Source organism: Cyprinodon tularosa, unplaced genomic scaffold (assembly GCF_016077235.1).
Source record: "Cyprinodon tularosa strain WSP-4 unplaced genomic scaffold, ASM1607723v1 ctg325, whole genome shotgun sequence".
In the NCBI taxonomy this organism is placed as follows: domain Eukaryota; kingdom Metazoa; phylum Chordata; class Actinopteri; order Cyprinodontiformes; family Cyprinodontidae; genus Cyprinodon; species Cyprinodon tularosa.
The window spans coordinates 1,041,140-1,065,619 of record NW_024039036.1 but is presented as its reverse complement, the minus strand read 5'-3'; the positions used below and the strand labels follow the sequence as shown (position 1 = coordinate 1,065,619).

At 41.2% G+C, this 24,480-nt stretch overlaps 1 protein-coding gene across 2 annotated transcripts in view; it reads right to left on the bottom strand.

Moving 5' to 3' along the window:
* Positions 1-612: 612 nt before the first annotated feature.
* Positions 613-24,480, bottom strand: part of ttbk2a (tau tubulin kinase 2a) — a 34,028-nt gene continuing 10,160 nt past the window's right edge. Inside the window, exons 2-16 of one of the 2 annotated variants that reach the window (XM_038293385.1) lie at positions 20,112-20,271; positions 16,579-16,726; positions 15,185-15,258; positions 14,461-14,601; positions 12,578-12,682; positions 12,022-12,087; positions 10,188-10,280; positions 9,991-10,116; positions 9,752-9,909; positions 9,448-9,655; positions 8,438-8,661; positions 7,815-8,346; positions 6,147-6,488; positions 4,490-5,394; positions 613-1,176 (exon numbers count right to left, since the gene is read on the bottom strand). In XM_038293385.1, the coding sequence (XP_038149313.1) occupies positions 720-1,176; positions 4,490-5,394; positions 6,147-6,488; positions 7,815-8,346; positions 8,438-8,661; positions 9,448-9,655; positions 9,752-9,909; positions 9,991-10,116; positions 10,188-10,280; positions 12,022-12,087; positions 12,578-12,682; positions 14,461-14,601; positions 15,185-15,258; positions 16,579-16,726; positions 20,112-20,180 (3,648 nt within the window). In that variant the 5' untranslated portion in view covers positions 20,181-20,271 and the 3' untranslated portion in view covers positions 613-719. The remainder of the gene's footprint in view (positions 1,177-4,489; positions 5,395-6,146; positions 6,489-7,814; positions 8,347-8,437; positions 8,662-9,447; positions 9,656-9,751; positions 9,910-9,990; positions 10,117-10,187; positions 10,281-12,021; positions 12,088-12,577; positions 12,683-14,460; positions 14,602-15,184; positions 15,259-16,578; positions 16,727-20,111; positions 20,272-24,480) is intronic. The other variant, XM_038293386.1, reaches the window with a different exon arrangement.

Genomic DNA, 24,480 nt, shown 5'->3' with positions numbered 1-24,480 from the left:
TTTGCTAGAAATTTTACCTGTTCCCTTGGTAACCATTGAACATTCACACTGCTTTTCATGCTATCTTAAAGAAAAAGTGATCTATTAGACCAGACCATTGCTTTATGGTCGAGTTCAGGTCCATTGTTTGATCTTTTGGCACCAAAAGGGGTACCATGCAACTTTTCTATGAAATTTCTATGTCATCCAGATAGATCAGACATGACGGATCATGATTGCACCCTCATTGGACCACATTTAAATGGTGGTAACAAATGCACTTCCTGTCTACTTAATCTCACCCAGTCACAGATGCCCAGTCAGCTGTCGGTGGTTATGATGTCATGCCTGATAGGAGTGTATCAATGTATTGGATAGATCAGGTTAAAGTGAGTTAAAGGCTCAACTAAGCAATTGTTCTACATTATCTTATATTCCTGCCTTCAGCATGATAAAGACAGCTTTAGTCTAAGTTATGGATCCTGATGCAGTCACGCAAAGGCTCAGGTTGAAAGATGAAATTGAAATTAAATTTTGTTAGAAAGTAGTCAAAACATTGTATAAGTCAGGCAAACCCTGTGTGCAAAAACAGAAGAAGAGTAGGATTGAACTAATAACAGAAGAGAAACAGTGTTTTACTGACTGAACAGGAAGAACCAAGCTTTATTCTAAATGATGTTTGTTCTAGTGTTATTTAAATCCTTATTTCCTTTTCTATGGCATTACATTATGGCGTGAAATTATCTGCTCAGCTTGCTTGAGCACTTGCCCTCTCTGCTGCAGCTCTTCCCCCTGGACAGGTGCAGTGGGCTTGTGCGCACCTGCCGACTGCAACACATCTCCTGGTGGTGGAGGTAGAAGCGACGGGGAGGCGGAGACCCTGAAAAGCTCGGAGGCGAGTGGCTCCGACCCAGAAAGCCACTGCCGCCCCCTCCGCCCCGGTGCTCGTGGCGGGAAGGCGAGGAGCTGACAGAACGCTGCAGAGAGGAGGAGCTGCGAGGCGAGGCGCTGGAGCTGCGGTGGTGGTGGTGGTGTGGGGAACTGGTCAGACTGCAGACACCCGTCCTGAAGGCTGCATGCTGGCCTGAGGAGCGGTGATGTACGGGGGAGCCACGGGAACCGTGCATCAGCTGAGCGATGCATGAAAGGAGGTCCGAGTCACTGTTGCTGCCAGTCCGGATGCGGTAGCGCCTGAGTCTTAAGGGGAGAAAAAATGAGGGTGAAATATAGGGATGGGAATCGAAAACCGGTTCCTGTTCAGAACCGGTTCCGTATTTTCCGATTCCATGGCATCGTTTGGCAGCTCGCTGAACGATTCTTTTTTCGATTCCCGCAGCACCAGAGCCTAGAGCGCCGGCTCTGGGGAGCATGACTTACGTCACGTTTTTTACGTACGTTACGTAAGTTACGCAAGTTACGCAATTTGGAAATAACTATTCGAGGAGGAAGACAGCGAGCTGCGGTCACTTTTTGAATCAAAGCCCCGTCTTTCCTTAGCCCAGAGGGTAGATCAGGAAATCCAGCTCTATAAAAGCTTGCCCTCCATCCCCTGCAGGGATAGCGCCACACTGTGGTGGTGGAACAAGCAAGATACGCTGCCCTTGCTATCTGGACTGGCTGAAAACTACCTCTGTGTGCAGGCTTCCTGCACCCCATCTGAGAGGGTGTTCTCCACGGCTGGAGACACCATAAGCCCTGAAAGATCCTGTATCCTTCCAGAAAAAGCAGATATGCTCATCTTTCTGCAAAAGAACTGTTAATTTTCCCTACTAATTTTTTATAATTAGTATTTTTTGTTATTTAAAATAGGTTATTATCCCATCATTTGTTATTAGACATTGTTGGTTATTAAGTTTGTTCTTGTATTCATTTTTCATTTAAACACAGATGTTACTCCAGTTTCACATTTCCTGTGGACATCTTGATCTTGTTGAGTTTGTAAGATTGTGCAATAGTTAAGTAAACAAAGTTGATTCTGATAATCAAACTGTTTGTTCTCCTTTTTCCCCCAAATTGGAATCGAAAAAAGAATCGATAAAGAATCGAATCGTTTAATAGAATCGAAAAGGGAATCGGAATCGTGAAAATCTTTTCAATTCCCAACCCTAGTGAAATATGTTAAGAACAGTAGGTTATAGACTTAACTTCCCTGAAGGGGCTCAAAAGGAGCTATTTATCACAGATTTAACAAGAATTCTGGATCTTCCTGAATCCTGAATCATAATCTTGGATATCTCTTATACATTAGTTCACAAGAGTGCTTGCCAGTGTTGGGGGCGGGGCTTAAAATAATTCTGTCAGAAGTCTGCTGGAGCTTCCACCAAACTGGACCACAACGAATATTATTTTTGAACAATGAAATGTCTATGATGATGTTTTAGTACTTTTTCCAAATAAAAATCGAAAGAAGTGCTCCATTCATTTGCATACAGCCCACAGATTCAGAGAGCCACTTAAAGGGATAGTTCGGGATTTTTGACATGAATCTGTATGGCATCCCCATCACCAGTGTCATGCAATCACACTGACTTACCCCTGGCAGCATCCTGTGAGCAGAGTTCTCGTCCAGCTTTGGTCAAGCCGAAAGTAGTCCGGCAGGTTTGCTAGACCCAGCGAAATAAAACGTTTCTCTTCCCAAAACATTATGTGTTCAAAAGAGTGATATTTTTGCATCCCAAAAACATTGTAGTGGAAAAAGTCACACGTCGTTATCACTTGGTCCTATTTTCTCTCTGTTCGTATCAGTGCGCGCCGTCATTCTGACAGCGAGCTCAACTTTGAGGAGGGCAGGGAAGTCGCTGTTGTTTGTGATGCAGACAGCAGCTGCTGCAACTCCGACATCCTCATCAATGGAAAGGTTCTGTATCTCGGGCATTACTAAATCCCACTCGTGGCAACAGTAGCATCCACCTCTGTCTGCATTAATTCGCACTTGAAACAAGTGCACCATGATTTGTCGGCCACCCTGGATATCGCAGCTCCAGCTGTGGCTCCTGCGGCTCCGACTTCAGCTTCCATCACTTCTCTGTCCACCCTCTCTCTTTCTGCCCGATCTAACTCCATTTGTCGAAGTTCATCGTCAGTGTACTCGGGTTCATAAAGATATCCCTTTGGCTCTAAGTGGAAGTCGATGTTTTCCTCGTCGCTCTCGTAGTCAGACATCTTCCCCAGTAGTAAACAATCGCGAATCAAACAGGTAGGCCCTTAACCTGACAACAGCCAGATGCATGTCTCGCTCCGCCCAGCTAGGAGCTAGGCGGAGCGAGACATGCATCTGGCTGTTGTCAGGTTAGTAGGCCCTAGCTGTCAGGTCATGGTGTCGCGCGCACTGATACGAACAGAGAGAAAATAGGACCAAGTGATAACGACGTGTGACTTTTTCCACTACAATGTTTTTGGGATGCAAAAATATCACTCTTTTGAACACATAATGTTTTGGGAAGAGAAACGTTTTATTTCGCTGGGTCTAGCAAACCTGCCGGACTACTTTCGGCTTGACCAAAGCTGGACGAGAACTCTGCTCACAGGATGCTGCCAGGGGTAAGTCGGTGTGATTGCATGACACTGGTGATGGGGATGCCATACAGATTCATGTCAAAAATCCCGAACTATCCCTTTAAGGTGTGTGAATGTTTTGGCCTCCATGTATGATCCTTATCGATTCTTCTTCTTCAAAAAGGGTTTTTCTTTATGTGAAAGTTTCATAAAGGCCAAATCAATAAGGTGTCTCACTAGTAGTTCAACACCTCATCAAAGCAGAGCTGTGGATACCTGCAGCTTCTCCATAAGCCTATTTTTTGCCACTTTAATCAATGTTTTTTTCTCTGTCTCTAATGCTTTAATTTGTGCCACTATTAGAATTGAACAGCGCACTGTGCAGGAAGAATGGTTCAGAATTCATAACTGCCACGTTCATTGGTCTTCATGATCCTCCTTAGTCATTTTGGTCCTCTAATGAATCTCCCGAGGCCTTCACAAAACAACTGCATTTATTGTGAGATCAAAGAATACCCACTCTACAGAAAACTGAATTCTAAGTTAGACATTTTTTTCTTAAAATAAATGAATTGAGCAGGTAAGTGAGATATTTTGCAAATGAAACAAGACTTTTACATTTTACAGGGAATAAACTACTACAGTCTCTTGTTTCAGGGGCATTCTACCAAATTAGCTAATTTAAAGGGTGAAAACGCTCATTCCATTGACATATCAACCTATTTAACTACTAAAATTGAGGATAAATACAGTTATTTTAAGACTTTTTCAGATCATATTTGGAGTGTAGGTGGAAAATTCATCCTTTACTTTTTTAAGTAATTGTTAAAAAATATTGAAAACATGTATCTTTCTACCTCAAATTTAAACTAGCATTTGCATTGGTAGACAACAAAATCACACTAAAAACACAGATGTTTGGTTGAAATAAGACCAAATATTGAAAAAATAAACATATTCGTCTTCTTTTACAAGGCAGTGTACACTGTTTGTAAAAAATGTGAGGTATTGTTACCTGCCCTCCGCCATGGCACGACACGGTGGCTTTCCGGGGGGTGGGCGAGGCAGGAACTGGGTAGTCAGCTGCTCTGCAGACGTGGCTGAATGAATAGGACGTGGAATCCTGCTTTTCCTAGAAAGGGGACTGGAGGAGGAGGATAGAGATCGAGCATCATCACCTTGACGGTCAGAGCCCATTAGAGAGTCCTCATCCTGAGAGCGGTCAGAAGTGGATGACAGGGGATCCCTGACGAGGGAGGCAACAACGGCACCACGTCGATCAGAGAGGGACGGGGAGGCGTTTGGAGAGGGGGCAGGGCCTTGGTGGCTGGCCTTTTTCTGTAAAAGTTTCTCCTTGGCAGATCCAGGAGGAGGGAGCTCTAGCAGGCTAGAGGGCTCAAGCACAGGGATGCGACTTTGCCTGCGGCTGGGGTCTTTGCGGGCGGCAGTGGGTGAGGAGCAAGATGGGGAGAGATTCACATTGCTTCCATCTCCCTCCCTAGTCTGTGCCTCTTTGGCACATGGAGTGGAGGTCATATTATTTTCAGGGTCTTTTGGTCTTGAGAGATCTCCAGCAGCTTGGGCATTAAATAATGGTGAGAGACAGCCATTGCTAAATAGAGGGCTGCGAGGGGAGCGAGGAGAAAACTGAGGAGGCGAATGAGGCGAGCGGGGTGAAGATGCACGGCTTGGTACAGGGCTTGGAGCTTTGGTAGAAGTATCCCCGTTCACCACTGTTTCAGCCAGGGGTTCTGTTGGCGTCCCTGGGTGGGCGGACACGTGTTCCTGTTGGGAGGGAACTCCCCCAGGAAGCTCCTTGATCTGAGCTTCAGCTTCACCACGCCTCTCAAGAAGGAGGCACTGTGGAGCACTGTCTGATCCCGACTGAGAGGTCAGACCTGAAGGACGCTGAGCTGTCAGCTGGAGGGGAAGGGAGGTGAACGGGAGAAGGAAAAAAGAAAAAAAAACAGATGTTATTCAACTGAATGCAGAACTTAAAATGGGAATAAATTTCTGATTATATAACGGTCTGTTGCTGAGACTACAACATGTGGAGTTGTGCTGTAGATCCGCAGCAAGAGCCAGATGCAGATGTGTGAACAAAGAGGAATTTGATATTAAATGATAAATAAATGGTGATTAGTTTAGCAACAGCATGCAATACCATAGCTACCATTATTCAGACCGAAACACACAAGTGCTATGGCAGTGTCAGTCAAGCTGTGAGTACTAAACCAGCAAGAAGGACAGGAAACGTTCACGCAACTTCGCAGGGGGCTTCAGCGAAGAAAGGGTGAGGAACAAATACAGGGAGAGAGAGAGGAAGAGGAAGATAGAGAGGACAAAGACGATCTGAAACAAAAGAGACCATGCAATCTGTAGTCATGACTCCACATTCCCAACACGCATGCCACAGTCAGACAAAGACACACCTCCTATTCACATGACAAGGACACATCTGAACCCATGCTCTGTCTGGCCTGCAAAATGGTTCTGGGAGAGAGCTACACAAAAAGCCAAGCAAACTGAGCAAACTGAACAAAAAAAGCCAGCAGTAACAAGCAACACAAGAGAAGAAAGAAACAAAACTATAACAGATGTATTGTAACAGGTTTGGAGGACGCTGAGGATTTGTTTGTTTCAACGGGAGGAGAGTGATGGAGATTCATCACCTGCTGAAGCTGGGCACGGGTGATGCGTATGACTGAGGGGAACTTGGTGTTGGCAGCACCAGCGGGGATGGCTGGCAGTTTCCTACGACTGGGCGAGCGAATGCCAGGGGAGGGGTTTGTAGGTAGAGGTAGGGAGGCATGGCAGGAGGAAGAAGAGGACGGGCGGTCCTGCTGCGGCTGCTGGTCGGCAGACTGGCTGCGCCTCAAGCCTGCTGAGTGCCGCTGGTGCAGCGGGTCCGACAACGTGATCAGGAGGGTGTGAGGACTGGGAGAACGCAGTGGGATGGGGCTAGATGTCCGGGCCAAGACCTCCTCGGGTAGAGACGGAGGAGAGGTGGGGAGCTAAGGGAGGGGAGGTGGAGAAAGGAGGGACTGTAAGATTGATGAGGGTGTGTGAATATGTAGGTGGAGGTTTTGTGAGGTAGAACAAACTGCTCTGGGTGGGAGTGTGACGAGTTGTTTTTTTTTTTTTATGTACAGGATGGGTGAGGTGAAGCAGCAGCTTTAGGTTAAGGGGATATGCAAACATTTAAATTAAATCTGTAAAGGTGAAGAATATGGCAATAGCTTCTTACAGTGTGTTGCAAAAGTATTGAAATGCATTCTGTTTCCATAATATATTCAACTGGACTGTATTTTAATGGAATTTTAAGTAATAATCCAAGGTCTTATATTATTTCTTGTTTTTTTTTTTATCTAATAAAAACAGAATAATGGCTAACATTTGAATTTAGCTCAGAAATTCATAACAAAAACCTGCAAACATGATTTCTTTTAGCTTTTTTTTTTTAAAACAGCGGCTTTCATCTTCTCACTTTTGCTCAATGGTCAAATAAGTAAACATTGTCTGGTGTCTTCAGCCGGGAGTGTGGATCTCTATAACTCCTCCTGACTAATTATGGGCTGATAAATACTCTCCACCCCGGTCTGTCAGTTTAGCCATGTGTTGGTATGTCTAAGTATATGATAAATTGAACAGTGCTTCATGAGATCTTTATAGTGTATGATAGCAATTTAAAACCTTTAGAAGAAAAGTGTTGCATTGAATTTTAGTATCGAAGGTATAATTATGAAGGGGAATTGAATGCATTAAATCAGAATTAAATAAAGTGAAGTCCTTGGTTGGGAACAGACAAAAAATCAGAGGGTTTATTCCTTTTGCAAGGCACTGGAAGAGTTAAAAGTTTGAACATAGGTTGAAAATAAATGTAGCACTAAACAAAATGGGCTACTGTGCGAGTGTGAATAGCAAAACAGCAAAGATATTTAGCTCAGGAAATCAAAAAAAGCTTTTTCTAAAGCAAAATAAGAGATAAAATTGTGCAAACAAAGTAAAGTTTTAGAACTAATCCAAATAAAGCAGAATTTAAAACCAATTAATAAGCTCTCTTTTCCCATGCTGCGACCTGATTAAGGCACCTAAAGTTGGGTTGTATCTTTTTTCTAATAATGTAAACAGGTGAAGGTGCAAGCAAACACAAAGCAGTAACATTTACCTTCAGACTATAGCAAGATGCAGCTGGTGGAACACTGATTGTTGTATGATAAAAGCATTGAAGTTCTATACCTAGAACTCTGACTCTGCAGCTTTTTAACTTTGTAAAATGCTGACTATGGTCATCAATATGCTTGCCATGTTATAAGTGCTCTTCAAATGAAGGGGCTTACCTGAGTGAGGACTCCCTCAGCCAGAGCTTCAGCTGGGCTGGTTGGTGTTATAGGAGGCAGAGCCCCCACAGGGCCCACACTCAGCTCCAACTTGTCCACTTTTGTACTTCCTTTGGAAGAAGCCGCACTTTCTTGCTTAGCTTTGCCAGAGTTAGGGCTTGGGCTTACGTTTTCCCATCCAGGTGACGCTTCCTCTGGTTGGAGCACCTCTGGCTCTTCATCCTCCTCTGAAGGGATGGATGTAGCTTTAGCTCCAGGGGAGCCACTCGGTCGCTCCACTATTACCCACTCTCTTGAGTCAATTTCCTGCCTCCCGGAGCTAAGATTAAGAGCCACGAAGCCACCACTGCTGACCGCCCCCTCTCCCTGCTCAAAAGACCCGGGTGAAGCTTGTTTAGGAGAAGCAGCTCCAGACAGGAACTCCTCGTCGTAGTGCCACACCCTATCAGGACGCTCCACAGCGGGTACAGCTGCTGGGACAATAGTAGTCTCCTTTCCCTGGCGCTGGACACCAAACTGTTGTTTTCCTGAACTAAAGGAAATATGCAAAAAAAAACGAAACCTCCTTTTTAACCCAAAGGATTAAAAAAAAGCACAAAAGAGCTAATTATGAACAAGCTTACCAATTATCCAGGGCCCGCTCTGGACTAGACTTTGACTCCAGGCTCAGCCTCCTCTCCAGCTCCAAGCTGTGGATGTTACGCAGCTTTCTCAGCAGCGGTCCATCTCGATCTGCAGCAACTCCCTCTGAGTGCAGTTTGACAGGAGAGCCCAAACTTAATCCTGCATAGGGGCTCTGGTGTCCTTGTTTGCCCTGGTTGTTGCTTTGTTCCTCCTCTGCCGCAGTCTGTGGAACCAAGACATGTTTTGGGGGTTTTGAATACTTTTCAAATCCAGCATTTAGATGCAAACATGTCCCTCATTTGTCAGACAATCCCTTATCATGTTCCAACCTCAAACTTTACTTGATTGAAAGAAAAGCATAGTTAGTCAAGCACTGCAGAAACATTTTCCAAGAAGAAAGCCTTTACTGCAAAAAAGACAAAAATAAATCCTGTTTGTGATTTGCAGTAAGCCAAGTCAGGGATGAAATAATATGTAGAAGAGAGACCAAACTCTAAACTCTATATAGAAAACACAACATAGCTATCATGCTGAGCTGATGCTTTTTTATCTAGGGAGATAGATGGATCCAACTACAGGGGACCCTACCATAAAACACAGACAAAAATATCAATGAAAGGTTTACTCAACTGAAACCCAGACTAGGTTAGATTAAAATGACGTGGTCCTTCAGATGCTTATATATAAGGGTTTATGATGAACAGCCCCCATCTCACTAAAACTACATTTAATGAAATGCATTTGAACAAAGAATGCTATAAGACTCCTACTGATTTATATTATGTCCCCATTAAAAGAGGAGACTTTGCAGAGGGAGCATTTACTGAGCAGAAATGCAGACCACACTTTTCAGATTCCAATCTGTAAAAAATAAAATAATAATACTTTAAAAAAACATCAGAATAACATGCTATATTGTCTCAGTTTATCATATTAAATACTTTAATAGTTGTGGAAGTAACGTTATAAACTGTATGAGCTCTCTTGCATGGTACTGTATGCAGTTTACCTTCCAGTGTCCTGTCCTGATCCTGTTCCGGTTCCGGTCAAGCTCTTCCCAGACGTCAGCCTCCTGGTTGCGATGCTGGTGGTGAGGGGAACCCAGCAGGCGATCAGGAGCGGCATTGTTCTCCACATCGCTAAGCTGCTCGTCCTGCAGCACCTCGTCTGTATTCTCCCTCAGCAGGTCACCGGGGATCAACGAGGCGTTCGCCATGCTGCAGCAGGAAAGGATCAACAAACTGTATGCTACTAGACATCTAAAAACGAGATGTGTGCCCTACAGAGATCACAGAGTGATTTTAGGCTCTTACCCCATCTGTGCGGGAGTGAGTCGAGTGTGATGCTGTGGCGTCGTGGCGCTGGCACTGATGGTTAGCGTGCCATCTGTACTGGCTCGCTCCCAGTCGTATGGGTCATTTTCCACAACATTGTAGGTTTTCATGCTGTTGTCGAACACGGACATCAGCAGCTGCAAGGACATACAAAGACATGATCTACCTTTTTGTCTGAGTTTCTGATTTAGTAAGAAATCAATTGAGAAGATGTTAACCTGGTAGTCAGGCTTGGTGTAGTAGTCAAGGCTGGAAATGTGTTCCAAGAACACGCCAAACTCTGCCGGCAGATGTTTGAGCATCAGACGATGGTCATATGTCTCCTTCAGCTTCCCCACATGTTCCTGAGAATCATTTTTAAAATGATTATTCCTAATTCAAGCTAGAGGAGCTTTAGATTTGATAATAGCCTCACTTTGTCCTTTATTTTCCTCCATGGCAGCTGTCCAACCAGGAACTCCACTAACATGTAGAATAGAGACCACAGGTCATCGTGGCGACCCATCTCCTGCAGAATGAAATAAAAATGTTTGTTCTTATTATGTTAAAATAAAAACAAAGGAGAAGAGGGAAAATATACTCTCACATATAGTTTCTAGTGCATTAATCAACTGCATATATATATATATATCCCAGATTCATAAGGTGAAACATGGTAGTGGCAGCATCATAAAATGGGATAGTTTTATTAGCAGGCACAGGTTGAAAAGAATCTAATGAAAGAAAGTTCTGAAAGAAAACTCTTTAAGATGAGTCTCGTAATTTTGGATCTTTCCTATTTGGCTGTAAAAATACCAACATAGGATTAAGGTCACTTGGCAGAATAAAATAAAAAGAAGACATATTTTTATTGTTGTTTTAATACTAAGTTGAACTTACAAGAACATATGCAGTTAGATAATAACAGAGGAAAATGAATAACAGAGCGGAAAAAAAACTGACAACATTTTATGATCAATAAAGAAGAAAGGACACTGAGGTTGAAATGTTGTATACATGATGTACTCTAGATAAGATTTATTTACAAATCATTATTCCTCTTTTAGCATATAAATATAAATATGTACACTGGATTGAATATGCATGTTAAATCTGTTTGGTATGAATGTGGCAGTTTAAGTGTTTCTTCAAATATCTTTTTTCCAATTTATTTAAAATTTTTAAACTTAACTTTTGTGTCAAACCTTTGATCTTTTTCATTGAATTCCATTTAGACTTTATTCTATAATAACACCGAAAAAACAATCACGTTTTTTTTTTTTCTTGGTACTTTTTAGTCAAATAAATCCAGAGAGACTTTAATATACCAGGAATGCCTTCCTAAATACCAAGGAGTGTTTTGCCACCACCTAGTGGTAAAAGTAAAAACTACATCCGTTTGATGACAGCAGTTCAAACCCCTGGATTCTGGCTACTAAATGCTCTAATCTGATCAATTCATAAATAAAACCTCCATACCAGCTTTCTTATTTCATATATGACAAAAAAATTATGTGAAAAATATTCTGAAAGCATGTCAGAAACTAAATGCAAATCAGTAATAACACAATTAATGAACAGTGTATATGACTTTGGTATAGCTAAAAAAATTAAACCCCATTATTTATATTTCAAACATGTAACAATGAACTAAATAATTATGTTAAATGATTGTTAATGTTTCATCATATAATTATTTTAAGTAATACGCTAGTTTTCTTTTTTATTATTATTACATGGGGATAACAGTCCCTGGAACCAGACTGCAGAGATTCACTGTACGTGGAACACTGTCATTTTATAAGTAATAAAACAAGAAGACTGATTGTTTAAAACCATACATTACATTTCAATTTCCAAACTTAATTTCTAATTTGAAGGATAGGGATAGCTGTATCAAACTCCACTGTTTTTGAAAAAACAACAAAGTTTTAAAGACATGTTTGAGTAAAAGAAGCATCAATAAAATAATCTAAGCTTAGATTTAGATCTAAGCCTTATGTTGCGAATTAGCCTAAATTTAGTGTAGGTGGAATATTTAAATCAGAAATCTCCAATTAATTTAGCAAAACTATAACATGCTTTTAATAAGGGAGATTTTGTAACAGTTGGTGAATACAAGAACTGAACAACATAATTTATGTGTACCGCTTTGTGTTGGTCAATTTTGATTTAATACAAGGAGGTTTCTGGTTGAAGATGTGAAGTTAATGCAGTATGAACAGTTCTGAAATGCACATCACTGGGTAGCATTCAGAAATTATACTGACCTTATTCTTGTGTGCGTTAACAGAGGCATAACGAACTGTTCCCCTGAACCCTGCGACTGGACGAGGCTAAAAAGAACAAAACAATGTGATTTGGCTTATTTATCATGTGATTAAAGACATGTAGAAAATTAGCAGTGAGTAATGAAAAAATTAAAAAAAAAGAAAAACATCCAAGAAAAATATTCCTTTGAGCACACTGCATGTCACACAGTTTACATACCAAGATTATAAGGAAAGAAAACTAGATTTAAGTAACATCAAACACCTTGCTTGAGCTATTTTTAGGTTAAAAAAAAGCACAATTTTAATTTTCAACACAGATTTTGATACATCGACTGCGGAAAATAAAGACAGATTTTAATATTTTCCATACACGTTATTTGGTCAAATCTAGGGAATAATCTATGGTCAACATGAAGCCAAAAACCTTCCAGTGAAAAAAACATTTAGGATGAATGTTTGAGGGGAGGGTTGGGTGGTCACCATTGAAACTGATACAGAAATTTGATCTACATCTGTATGATCAATAAGATGTGAAAGAGACGATGCTACTTACGGGGCGGACCTCCTGACAGGAATTGGTGAACTGACGCGCCAGACCAAAGTCTAGCATGTAGCAGGTCCGACAAGTACTGGGAAAGCGACCCATGGCGAAATTGGACTGAAGTGGAAAGAAGGATGGACATGAGGAGATAAAAAATAAAGAATAGATTTGGTGATTATCATGATCTGCTGCTTTGGGTTTTTGGTTCTATTCAAGTTTTCATTTAAGGTTTCCAGTTATGCTTCGATCTCTGTTTGCTGTTAAGATTTATATCACTTTTGGAATTGCTCCTTAATTTTACTATTCCCTTTTTATGGTTTTCAGTTAACTCCTATTCAGCTTTCTATAATATTTGCTTTATTTATTAGACATTTATCATTTACAATTATCCTTTTGTTATGTTTTCCATGGCATCATAGTTAGCTGAAGTTATCTCCAGTTCCTTCAGCTATCCTTCACTTTCCTCTTAGTCATTCTTTATTTTCTATTAATTAGTTTAATTCCCCCATTAGCTTTATTTAAGTTCTTTCCTCGTTATATTAAAGCACTGTTTTATTCCCTAGTTACTCTCTGTTGCCCCTCTCCTTCCCCCCTACACTGCAGAAACAATCTAGAAACTAGAAATAAGTTAAATTTTGTGTATTAACCTTTAATATAAGTAGGAAAATTTATTGATTTGCCAATGGAATGAGTATTTCTATTCTTAAAATAAGGTAATTAGATAATATGCACTTGAAATAAGACAATGTAACTATTTTTTCTTATTTTAAATGTATATTGTCTTGTTCCATTGGCAAAGTCTCTCACTTACCTCCTCAATTCAAGAAAAAATGCACATATTTTAATAAAAATATTACTTATTAAGATTTCATTTTTTTCCAGTATAACTCCCTTCTAGCTACTTCTGTCCACTCCTGCTCCCAAGTAGTTGATTACACCATTCATTGTTCTGTCAGCCATATATACTCCTCTGCAGTTAAGGGCTTATTTTGCTTGATGCACTGATACTCCATGCTAGAAATAAGATGCCCGTTAAAGCGTCTTCAGCATCTATACTCTGTGTGTCTTTCCCCCTGTTCTGGCCAGCATCAGGAAGGGCGGGTTCAGCACAAACAGCTGACACCACACTACACGAGGAATTAGAAAACACATCCGTTTGCTACTTTATCAAAGCCTTTCCATGCCATTCGAGAGCCACAGTCATTTCTTTCCTGGAGTTTTTCCACAATTTGTTGATAGTGGTAATATTTATGGGTCAGGAAGTCTCTAAGTGTTTATATTTGCAAACCTTTGCCAGCAGGAGCTGCTGCTCGCTCGTCGTGTTTTCAGCCTGGATCCATCCGAATAGTTACAAATTTTACTAGGTGTTCCGTCTGAAAACTATTTCCTTAAGGAGTCCACACAGAGGGGCGTAGATGCCCAAAAAGACATAATTTAGATGCATGGACCGGTAGGACACATTAAGCATAAACCAAGCTTAACTCATTGCTGGATTCTCATTATTCCCCTCTGAAGATTTTTGTTAGCTTCTGTTCTGGTTCCTGTGTTCCCTGGTTTGTTATTTCTGGATTTATGCTTCATCATTAAATCTGCAAGGAAACATCTCTGCCTCCGTCTCTGCATTTGGGTCCTCTACAAACCCCCACTCTACTTGATAGTGACACGGTTCTGTAATTCTTATCCTTATCCATACAAATCTATGACAGCAGTTCACAGGGTAAACAACCTATACATTCTGTAGAAAATTAGCAGTGAGTAATGAAAAAAAAAAAAAAAACATCCAGGAAAAATATTCCTTTGAGCACACTGCATATCACACAGTTTACATACCAAGATTATAAGGAAAGAAAACTAAATTTAAGTAAAAACTGTGCCACATGGTCTTTGCAACATACTGGTTTGATGTCCCGATGCAAGAATCCAACAGAGTGGATGCTCTCTATGGCCTCCAGGATCTGGCGCCCAAGGCGCAGGGTCGTACTGATGCTGAACGTCCCCCGAGGCATGCTTCTCCTCAAGTCTGCCAGGTTTCGACCCTAAGAAAAAGAAAAAAAAACGGCACCCCGTATCTGTTATCCAAAACATCAGATTAAGCTACTGGCTGTTATAGATGAGTTGACAGAAGGAAAACTTCATGGTATTTAGTGCAGTAATGGCATGGGTCCATTGGACATTTAAATTAAAACCACGACTCAAAATCAGAATACTCAAAGGCTCAAAGAGAAAACGTTTAGGACTGCGAGAAATCCTTACGTCTGCAGTTTGTGGGTTAGTGAATAAATTATTCAAAACAAGCTGCATTTTAAGACTTTTCTGAAATATTTATCTGGTTTAACGTCTGTAAACAACTCCCAGAGGTGAGTAACACGCTGCAGGGGGGTATGCATGACCCGTCTCAGGTGTCAGAACAAAGTCAAACCAAGATCATCACAAAGAGACGCATTAAAACAGATTAAAATGAGGAGAAATTGCAATTGTTTTTAATTTGTTTTTGTTTTTTTTACATAAAACTAAAATTAGTGATGAGCAAATATATATCTATATATCTATATATATAGATATGTATATAGATGGTGTGTGGAATAGCTGACTGTGTGCTAATTCCTCCAGAAGACTGACCTGAAGCTCCATCACCACGTAGTTGAATCGGTCGTTGCGGCCACATCCAACGAAGCGACAGACGTGATCTTTACCTGAGAAAACCAAACTGTTTCAGAAAAGGTTTGCAAGTGAGACAATCACTAGTCTGTCTGTTCTCAATGGATTTTTTTCTTTATTTGGGCATTATGGCTCACCACCCCGGGCGAGATTGTTTCAGGAAGATACATGAGATTTAAAAGAGGAAAAGCTGTAACCCTTGCTAATGTCTGTTCCAATAAGAAGGTGATAAGTCAGCTTATTGTTAAAAAAAAAATCTACCATCACTATATAGAGATTATTGACAACTTAGTCTCAGATTTATGACGATTTAATTCATTTTTTTTTTCAAAAACAAGCATTTTTTCTTGCTTATTGGCATTAGGATTCCCTTAAATTGAGAAAACAAAATCCACATATAGTTTGGTCAAACCCAAACTAATTGTTTCCACTGCCATACCAGACAGTTTTTAAATACATGTGCTTACTTTTGACCTGCAGTTTCTTAAAAAAAACTAGTTAATTCAATAGACTCGGATTGCAGGGAAAAAAGGGGGCCTGGCCAGGGAGGCATCCATGCAAGAACCAGCCTTGCCCAAGAGTTTGTTTCTCCCCCTCCTGCATTACTGAGGATCCCTGCTTTCCGTCACCAGCATGCCTTTAAATGTACAGAATAAAACCCGCACCAGCAGCTCAACATGATCAAAAGCAAAAATGCTTTATGTCGGTTAAAAGTATGTGTCCTCTAATGTCAGGGGACACCGCTGCACTGACAGAACCACAGAGCCGTCCAAACAAAAATAGCTACAGGACCTTCTGAATAAAGAAAAGGACAATTTTGTTATCAAATTTTCAAATAAGGCTCTTTAGCTGAGTGTAGAACGACCAAAAGCCTTCTGATGAGGACTCTAGGTCAATGTTTACTCTTGACAGCTGTGTGGATCAGCAATGTTGGGGGGATTAGAGTTCAGCTCCTCTCAAGTTACATGTAAGCTCCCTTAGGAGGCAAGTGAATCACAGAGCTGCAGGTCAAGGCCATTAGACAGAAAACATGATCCCAGCTCATTGATTTTCCTCTCAGATGGGTAAAAGAAAGACAACATGGTGGTTAAAAAGCAAGAAAAGAACGTTTTGGATACAGAAACACACGTCTGATAGATTTTAAAGGTAGGCTAACTGTCAGGAACAGAGCCGTACGAGTCATCCCAGGGTTCTCTACTGCAAATGTTTTTTCCTGCGCTTTTAGACTTGAGTTTTTCAGATATGATTCCCTTCTTCAGAACATTTTCTGAATTAGTAATGACACAAAAGGTCACTGTGTCGCTGCAGGTCAATCAGTTCCTGTAACTGAACCCACTGAGCCCATTTAGACTCACCCTGGAGCTTCTTGAGGACGGCGACCTCCATTTTTAACACTTGTTTTGGCTGCTGGGCTGACTCCACTTTCAGCGCCACGCTGCCCCGTGTCAGCAGGTCCTGCGCCTCGTAGATCTCCCCAAAACCACCGCCACCGATCTTCTTTACCTGGGTGGGGTGGAGCAGACGATGGATAACATTTTAGAAAAGTATGGCAATAACTTTATTTATGAGGAAAGACTGAGGATGATAGGGCAGTGAGTTCATAACATTCAGGGACATTCTTTTGATTTTCTGAGGATTTTAGGTCAGGAAAGTAATTATCTGAATAATACAAATGATATGTGGAAAAACATCCAACCAGCCATACATTTTCTGTCCCAGCTGGGGTCGCAGCTATCTCCAGCTGTCTACAGGCGAGGGACGGGGTACCCCCAGAAAAGGTTGCCAGTCTATCACAGCGTAACACTTAGACAAACAGGACAAGCAACCATTCACACACATACTCACACCTTAGGAGAATTTAGAGAAGCTAATTAAAGGGGAACGCTGTTTTTTTTTTTTACATTGGGCCCTTGATTTTACATTATTCCATCATGTTCTACTCACCCATATGAGTTTTGTGTCATTTGGAGCCGTTCTGAAGATATTCCGTTAGGTTATATCCAAGTAACGTCTTCCTTTGGGCAACGACTTGAAGGCACAAACTAAACTGTTCATAATTTATTCTTTATGGTACGCCAGCATTCAGAACATGTAGGTGAATCACTGTCCCCCAGACATTCGTGGTTATATTTTTTATATTTATATTTTTTTTAAACAAAGCGGCACGTGTATGACGTCATCCGAGTGCGCCGGCTACCATTCATTCATCCTGTCCTCTGAACTGCTGCTAGTTTTCCTCACATGCCAGGAAGATGTAGTGCTGCTACCACAGATGATCTCGCTCTCCAAATGGAATTGAATGATTCAGATTAGCTAGAATGAATCGAAGGGGTAGAGTTAGGGATGGGAATCGAAAACCGGTTCCTGTTCAGAACCGGTTCCGTATTTTCCGATTCCATGGCATCGTTTGGCAGCTCGCTGAATGATTCTTTTTTCGATTCCCGCAGCACCAGAGCCTAAAGCGCCGGCTCTGGGGAGCACGACTTACGTCACGTTTTTTACGCAAGTTACGCACACGGCGTTCAGTAAGCAAGTACGAGGTGACTAGACAAAAAAGGAAAGCAAAAAAAGACAGCCTTGGAAGAACTATTCGAGAAGGATAAAGACAACGAGCTGCGGTCACTTTGTGAATCAAAGCCCCGTCTTTTCTTAGCCCAGAGGGTGGATCAGGAAATCCAGCTCTATAAAAGCTTGCCCTCCATCCCCTGCAGGGATAGCGCCACACTGTGGTGGTGGAACAAGCAAGATACGCTGCCCTTGCTATCTGGACTGGCTGAAAACTACCTCTGTGTGCAGGCTTCCTCCACCCCATCTGAGAGGGTGTTCTCCACGGCTGGAAACACCTTAAGCGCTGAAAGATCCCGTATCCTTCCAGAAAAAGCAGATATGCTCATCTTTCTGCAAAATAACTGTTAATTTTCCCTACTACTGTTTTATAATTAGTATTTTTTGTTATTTAAAATTGGTTATTATCCCATCGTTTGTTATTAGACATTGTTGGTTATTAAGTTTGTTCTTGTATTCATTTTTCATTTAAACACAGATGTTACTCCAGTTACTCCGGCTTCCTCCCACGGTCCAAGAACATGACTGTTAGGTTAATTGGCTTCTCTGAATTGTCCTTAGGTGTGAGTGTGTGTGTGAATGGTTGTTTGTCCTGTGTGTCTCTGTGTTGCCCTGCGATGGACTGGCAACCTGTCCAGGGTGTACCCCGCTTCTCGCCCATTGACTGCTGGAGATAGGCACCAGCACCACTCGCGACCCCAATTGGGACAAGCGTGTAAGATAATGGATGGATGGATGTTACTCCAGTTTCACATTTCCTGTGGACATCTTGATCTTGTTCAGTTTGTAAGATTGTGCAATAGTTAAGTAAAGAAAGTTGATGCTGATAATCAAACTGTTTGTTCTTCTTTTTCCCCCAAATTGGAATCGAAAAAAGAATCGATAAAGAATCGAATCGTTTCATAGACTTGAAAAGGGAATCGGAATCGTGAAAATCTTTTCAATTCCCAACCCTAGGTAGAGTGTAGCTGCCTGGTGTAATGCACATTGGTTAAATAAAGTTTTTTTATAAAAAAAAAAAAAAAAAAACTCCTGTCAGACGCGCGGATGACATCATACACGCGCCGTTTTGTTTTTAAAAGATAAAAATATAAAAAATCTAACCGCAGATGTCTGGGGGACAGTGTTTCACCTACATGTTCTGAATGCTGGCGTACCATAAAGAATAAATGATGAACAGTTTAGTTTGTGCCTTCAAGTCGTTGCCCATAGGAAGACGTTACTTGGATATAACCTAACGGAATATCTTCAGAACGGCTCCAAATGACACAAAAATCATATGGGTGAGTAGAACATGATGGAATAACGTAAAATCAAGGGCCCAATGTAAACAAAAACGGAATTCCCCTTTAACCTAAGAGTCATGTTTTTGGACAGTGGGAGGAAGTCGGAGTACCTGGAGAGAACCACAGTATGCAGGGGGAGAACATGCTAACTCTATGCAGAAAGACCCCAGCCCAGGAATTGAACCCAGAACCTTCTTGCTGCAAGCCAGCAGTGCTGGGCATAATGACTTTTAGTGCCTTTTTTATTCATTTATCAAATTTTGCCTACAAAACAGATTTTAGTCTCACAATTTGACACATTACAGACAACTGTCAGATAATTCCAATGTTATAATGGAAGTTCTACAAAATATTAACCTTCTTATTACCCTCTTGTTAGCAGGAGTTCCCTAGTAAATACCCTGAAGTTTATAGTCTAAACATGACCGAAGGTTAAAGAAAGGTCAAAACATTTGGAAACACTTATTTAAAAAAATAGGGATCACAAAAAATATTCTCCCAGTATTGAAAAGTGAACAGACTTTATGGGATCATAACAGTAAATGCTTTGTGTCGTTCATTAACTCCTCTATCTTTCAGCACTCAGACCTCATTCCCCCCTAAGCTCTTCTTGTCCTTTACTGTCCTCCAACCTCAGTTCTGGTGTCACTGAATTAGCTGCAGAATCCTTACATAACTCAGCTGCTGAGAAGACATTAAGTGATGCCAGGCTGCCAGTTTGCAATAACTGCATCACATGGCACAGAATGGGGCCCCTGGTAGCAGGAGACATGGGCCTATTGGGGACTTCTCTCTATAGCACATAGCACAGCCTCAAATAGTATCACAGGCTATTTAAAGAGTCCTCAAACTGCAGCAGCATAACCTGGAGAAAAAGGTAAAACCTGGAACTGTAGAAGTTTTTGGTAAGAAGAAAGAAAACCTTTTTTGTTTTTAGACAAAGATCCATTGTTGTAGGATAAGGGTTGACTTGAGGCAAGCGGGGATGGGGCTGGACAAACACGCTGCCTATTGTAGCAGGAAAACAAGCCACTTACCACTTTCCATCGTTCCTTGACCAGGGAGAGGCCGCTCAGGATGTCAGCTTGCTCTGCTCCCCCGCTCATCCCGTCTGTGGAACGGGGACGCTGCCCCCACTGCTTCCCTTTGACCAGGAGCCTCACACTAAGCCGGGCATTTGGAACCTGATGGACAGTCCTAGAAGGATTGAGGAGAAGCAGACACACATCAGGGACAGATTAAACAAAAAAGGATACTGGCCAAAATGTGCTTAAGCTGATAACACACCCGCAAAAATCATGAAAGACAAAACAGAACTAAAGTCTCCCTGAGTTTTCTTATCCTCAACCATCGCAGCAGCAGCTGCAACAACTGTTCTGCCAGCAGCTGTCTTTCTGGACAAACTCCACAGCAAAAGCCTTACATCTTAAATTACAAATAACATTTCATACCAGCATACGTTTTCTGCAGTGGTCTTTATGGTGGAACAGCAGCAACTAGCTTAAAATGTAATTAAGATGTTTGTTTCTGCAACACTTTATATCAATGTGTCATTTTTTAGCAGTAGCTTGGTTCCAGGGACCAAAACAGCAAGTTACATTAGAAAAATCAATATTAGTCATTGAGGTAATATTAGGAACAGATTAAAGTTGACTTTGCTTTATTATGATGAAAATCATAATTGGTATTGAAATGCATTTAAAACATGGTTTAGTATATTGTCATTACTCTGTGTTATTTGTACTTTATCACATGTTTACTAAAAACTTTGAGGCCCTTTTGAGGCCTCATTAAGCACTTAGTAAAACAGTTTCTTAGCTGTCGTTAAATCTTTGAGGCTTTGGAGCAGGTCAAGTTCATTCTCAGTTTATTTTATTTTATTTTATTTTTTCCAGTCTTATGAGATTCTTTATAGATTTTCATATAATGAATGTATAATTATAATAATATAATTGAACTTTATTGATCTCATATTGGAGAAATGTATCTCTGTATTTAATCCATCCGCTTGGAGAGCAGTGGGCTGCCCTTTTGGGGCGCCCGGGGAGCAGTGTGGGGTTAAGGGTCTTGCTCAGGGACCCAGAGTAGCAGTCTGTGGGACTGGGGCTCGAACCCAGAACCTCAGGATTCCGAGCTCTATGCCCTAACCACTAAGCCGCCACAAAATCCAGTCGAATTTTGGTTCAGAAAATGTAAGACCTGCGTATGCCTTAGTAAAAACCAGTCCAGGTTAGGTTGTCTCCATCCATCCTCCCATCAACATTGACCAGCTTCCCTGTGCCTACACAAGCACAGGGTTCCAAGAGCATGATGCTGCCTCCACCATACTTCACCAAGGATAAGAACTGTGTGATCAGGGTGATTTGCAAGGCCAAATTTATCCTAACTTTAGGGTATCTAAATTTGCTGTAAACCTTTAACTATTTGTCTCTACATTGTGTTGGTGTTCTGTCAGATGGGCATACCCCATCAGACTAGTATACGCATAGTCAATACAGATGCACGTCAGATTTGCATTTATCCCTTTAGTTTTCTATGAAAAATATTTTATTTCAACAGGCGTGTATCCCTTTAGTCATGTACAAAAAAAATGTTTAAGGTGAGATCGCTATATGCTTAAAAAAACACCAAAAAGTAAGTAATTAAATTGTTGTTTTGAACATGACTAAAGGGGTACACGCCCGGTGAGGTAGTTTAAAGTTTAAAGTATATTTTTCGTACAAAACTAAAAGGGATAAACGAGTATTGACTATGGGTATGCTGGTCTGACAGAATACCAGCTATTCAAATAAAGCTAGTGTTGCGCTGATGTCCTTTTTTGGCCCCGATACCTGACACCTGGCTGTGCAGTATCGGCCGATACCGATACCATCAGTTTGAAATTAATGTGTGTGTGTATATATTGAGAACTGCATACTACTTGGATGTAAAATAATTGCCATCATGGCTTTGTCAAGCTGCTGCCTACCTTTGAGAAGCAGGAAAAAAGACTAATAGAAAGTGAATCCAGTAGAACTTTTTATTGCCTACCTGGAATGGGTGAAAATAGTTGCGTAAACTTTTGGCTCTATGGTATCAGTGCTCTATTTGGCGGTACTCGTCGATACCGATACCACCATTTTAGTCCTGTATCGGGTTCCCGCCTGATACTGGTATCGGTATCAGTGAAACACTACATAAAACCCCAGCAAAATTCGCAAATCGATGGATGCGACATGAAAATTGTAGTTTTACAATTTCTCTCATATTGAAATAGCCAACAACTTTCCAACCTTGCACGGCTACATCAGTACATTTCCGTCATTTTTTCTTTTAAACATTTTGGGGCCATTTGTGACAATTTTACAAAATGTGATAAAAACGAGATATCATTATTTCAAACCAGCCTGATATGGTGCTTCCTTAGGAGAAAAAAAAAAGCATCTTTATTCCCACATTATACAACATCTATGTCACAGATAAGCCTCCCTCTGCAGAGCACACGCTGGTGACTTCCTCCGCTATGCCTTCAAACACTCGGAGCAAGACTGACTTCGATTCATCATTCTGCACACATGGCGAGCGCAGGAGTCAGCGGTTATGCAACGAACTTCAAAACAGCACTTGGTTACAGGGCATGAGCCGAGTATTGAGGACGTAACATGCGAAGGCTGTTAGATGGAAGTAGGATGGGAAAACGGGAGATGATGGGCAGAGTACATAATTGGTTGATCTATGCTTTTGAAAATAATCTTAAGGAGATAAACACATTCAGGAAGAGAAGAGCACAATTAAACCTTTAATACTGGATGCCAGTGTATGAATTAAATGGATATTTTGTTTTTTTAAGGTAAAAAAATAATTGTTCAACTCTTTTTTTTTTTATATTTCCTGCATATATGGCCAATGTTAGGTAGCTAAGCATGTACACAATTATTAGGATAATATGGAAATTAGGATAAAATGATGATGGAAAAATGGTAATAAACTAAACACATGATCATATTAATTTAAATTTAAATCAACTATGCCACCTAAATCAAATTAATATTCATCAAAATGTTTCTAATGAATACTGAAAAACAATCAATGAAACTTTATTAGCACTAAAGTGAGTTAACACAGATCGGCTGAGAATTCATTTTTTTACTGTAAGTTTTCTTTAAACTGTACTTCAAAATGATTTATTTCAGTTTTATAAACTTAGGCTGCCCAGTGGTTCTGTAGCTAAGTCTTTTACTTTGATGAAAATATCAAAGCCTGGCCTGGAATACTTTTGCATTTAGTTTGCAAACAGACTGCTAATACAATAATCACTGTAACTAAGGCTGTGTCCAAATGTCCGCCCTAAACCCTAGATCCCTCAATCACTATATAGAGCTGGGACTATATAGTGGTAGCCTGACATAGTCCTACTCAATTCTAGTCAGAATATGAGTCTGATTGTGCTATGAGTCTGAAACAGCTGTGATTATGGGGCGTGTTTTGAACAAACCAGGAAAAAAAAATGCCTCTGCACTCAATTGGATAGACCTACAACCAATAAGAGCAAAGGAGTGCGTGACGTATGTTAAGCGAGGCATAGTTGTTGTCAACATGAAAAAATCAAAGCGTGCAGTTGCACGCCTAGAATAAGAAGATGAGCCTTGATCGCGTTTCTCTGTTCCTCTTTTAAAATTAATTTGCTGTCGATATCTTCTAGAACAGACCTAATAGCAGAATCTACTCACCCAAACTCTCCAGCGGCAGCCATTGTTGTTGTCACCCAAGCGCGCTTTGGTGACGTGGTTGATTACGTTACTGTTGCTCATCTGTCTATCATCGTATAAAGCCCGCCCTGACAATTTGATTGGCCCACCAGATATCGTGCGAGCATACTCACGCTACTGTTGAGCAATGCCAGACCCAACTTCCCGACCTCAAACCTTGTGGGCGGGACTAAGTTCGGAATGTCACCCAGGCTAATATAGTGGGGGGATCAATAGTGAACTCAGTTAACTGACCATTCGGAAAGATGATCACTACTTTTTGCTCCCTGTTGGTCATGTAACTCCGCCTCCACCTGAGCCATCTTTGTAATTTGTCACCTACAGCATTGGTGTTGCCGCTGTGACAACAAATCCCACGATGCTTTGCGAGGACAGATGTCCTTGCAAAGCTTTCTGGCATATCTGCTCGTCTAGTGACCATGGATGATCACTACCTTTCAAGGTGCATTGTGGGAAAATTTCGAGCCCACTATTTTTTCATCCACTGGACATTCGGACACTTATCTAAGATGGCGCAACCACTATATAGTTCCCTAGATAGTGTTTAGGGCGGACATTCGGTCAAAGTCTATGAGATTACCTAACCTCCCCGAGGTTTAAAGGAACAGTACACCCAAAACATGATTAGCCTTCATTCAACGCGGCAGACCAAACCAGA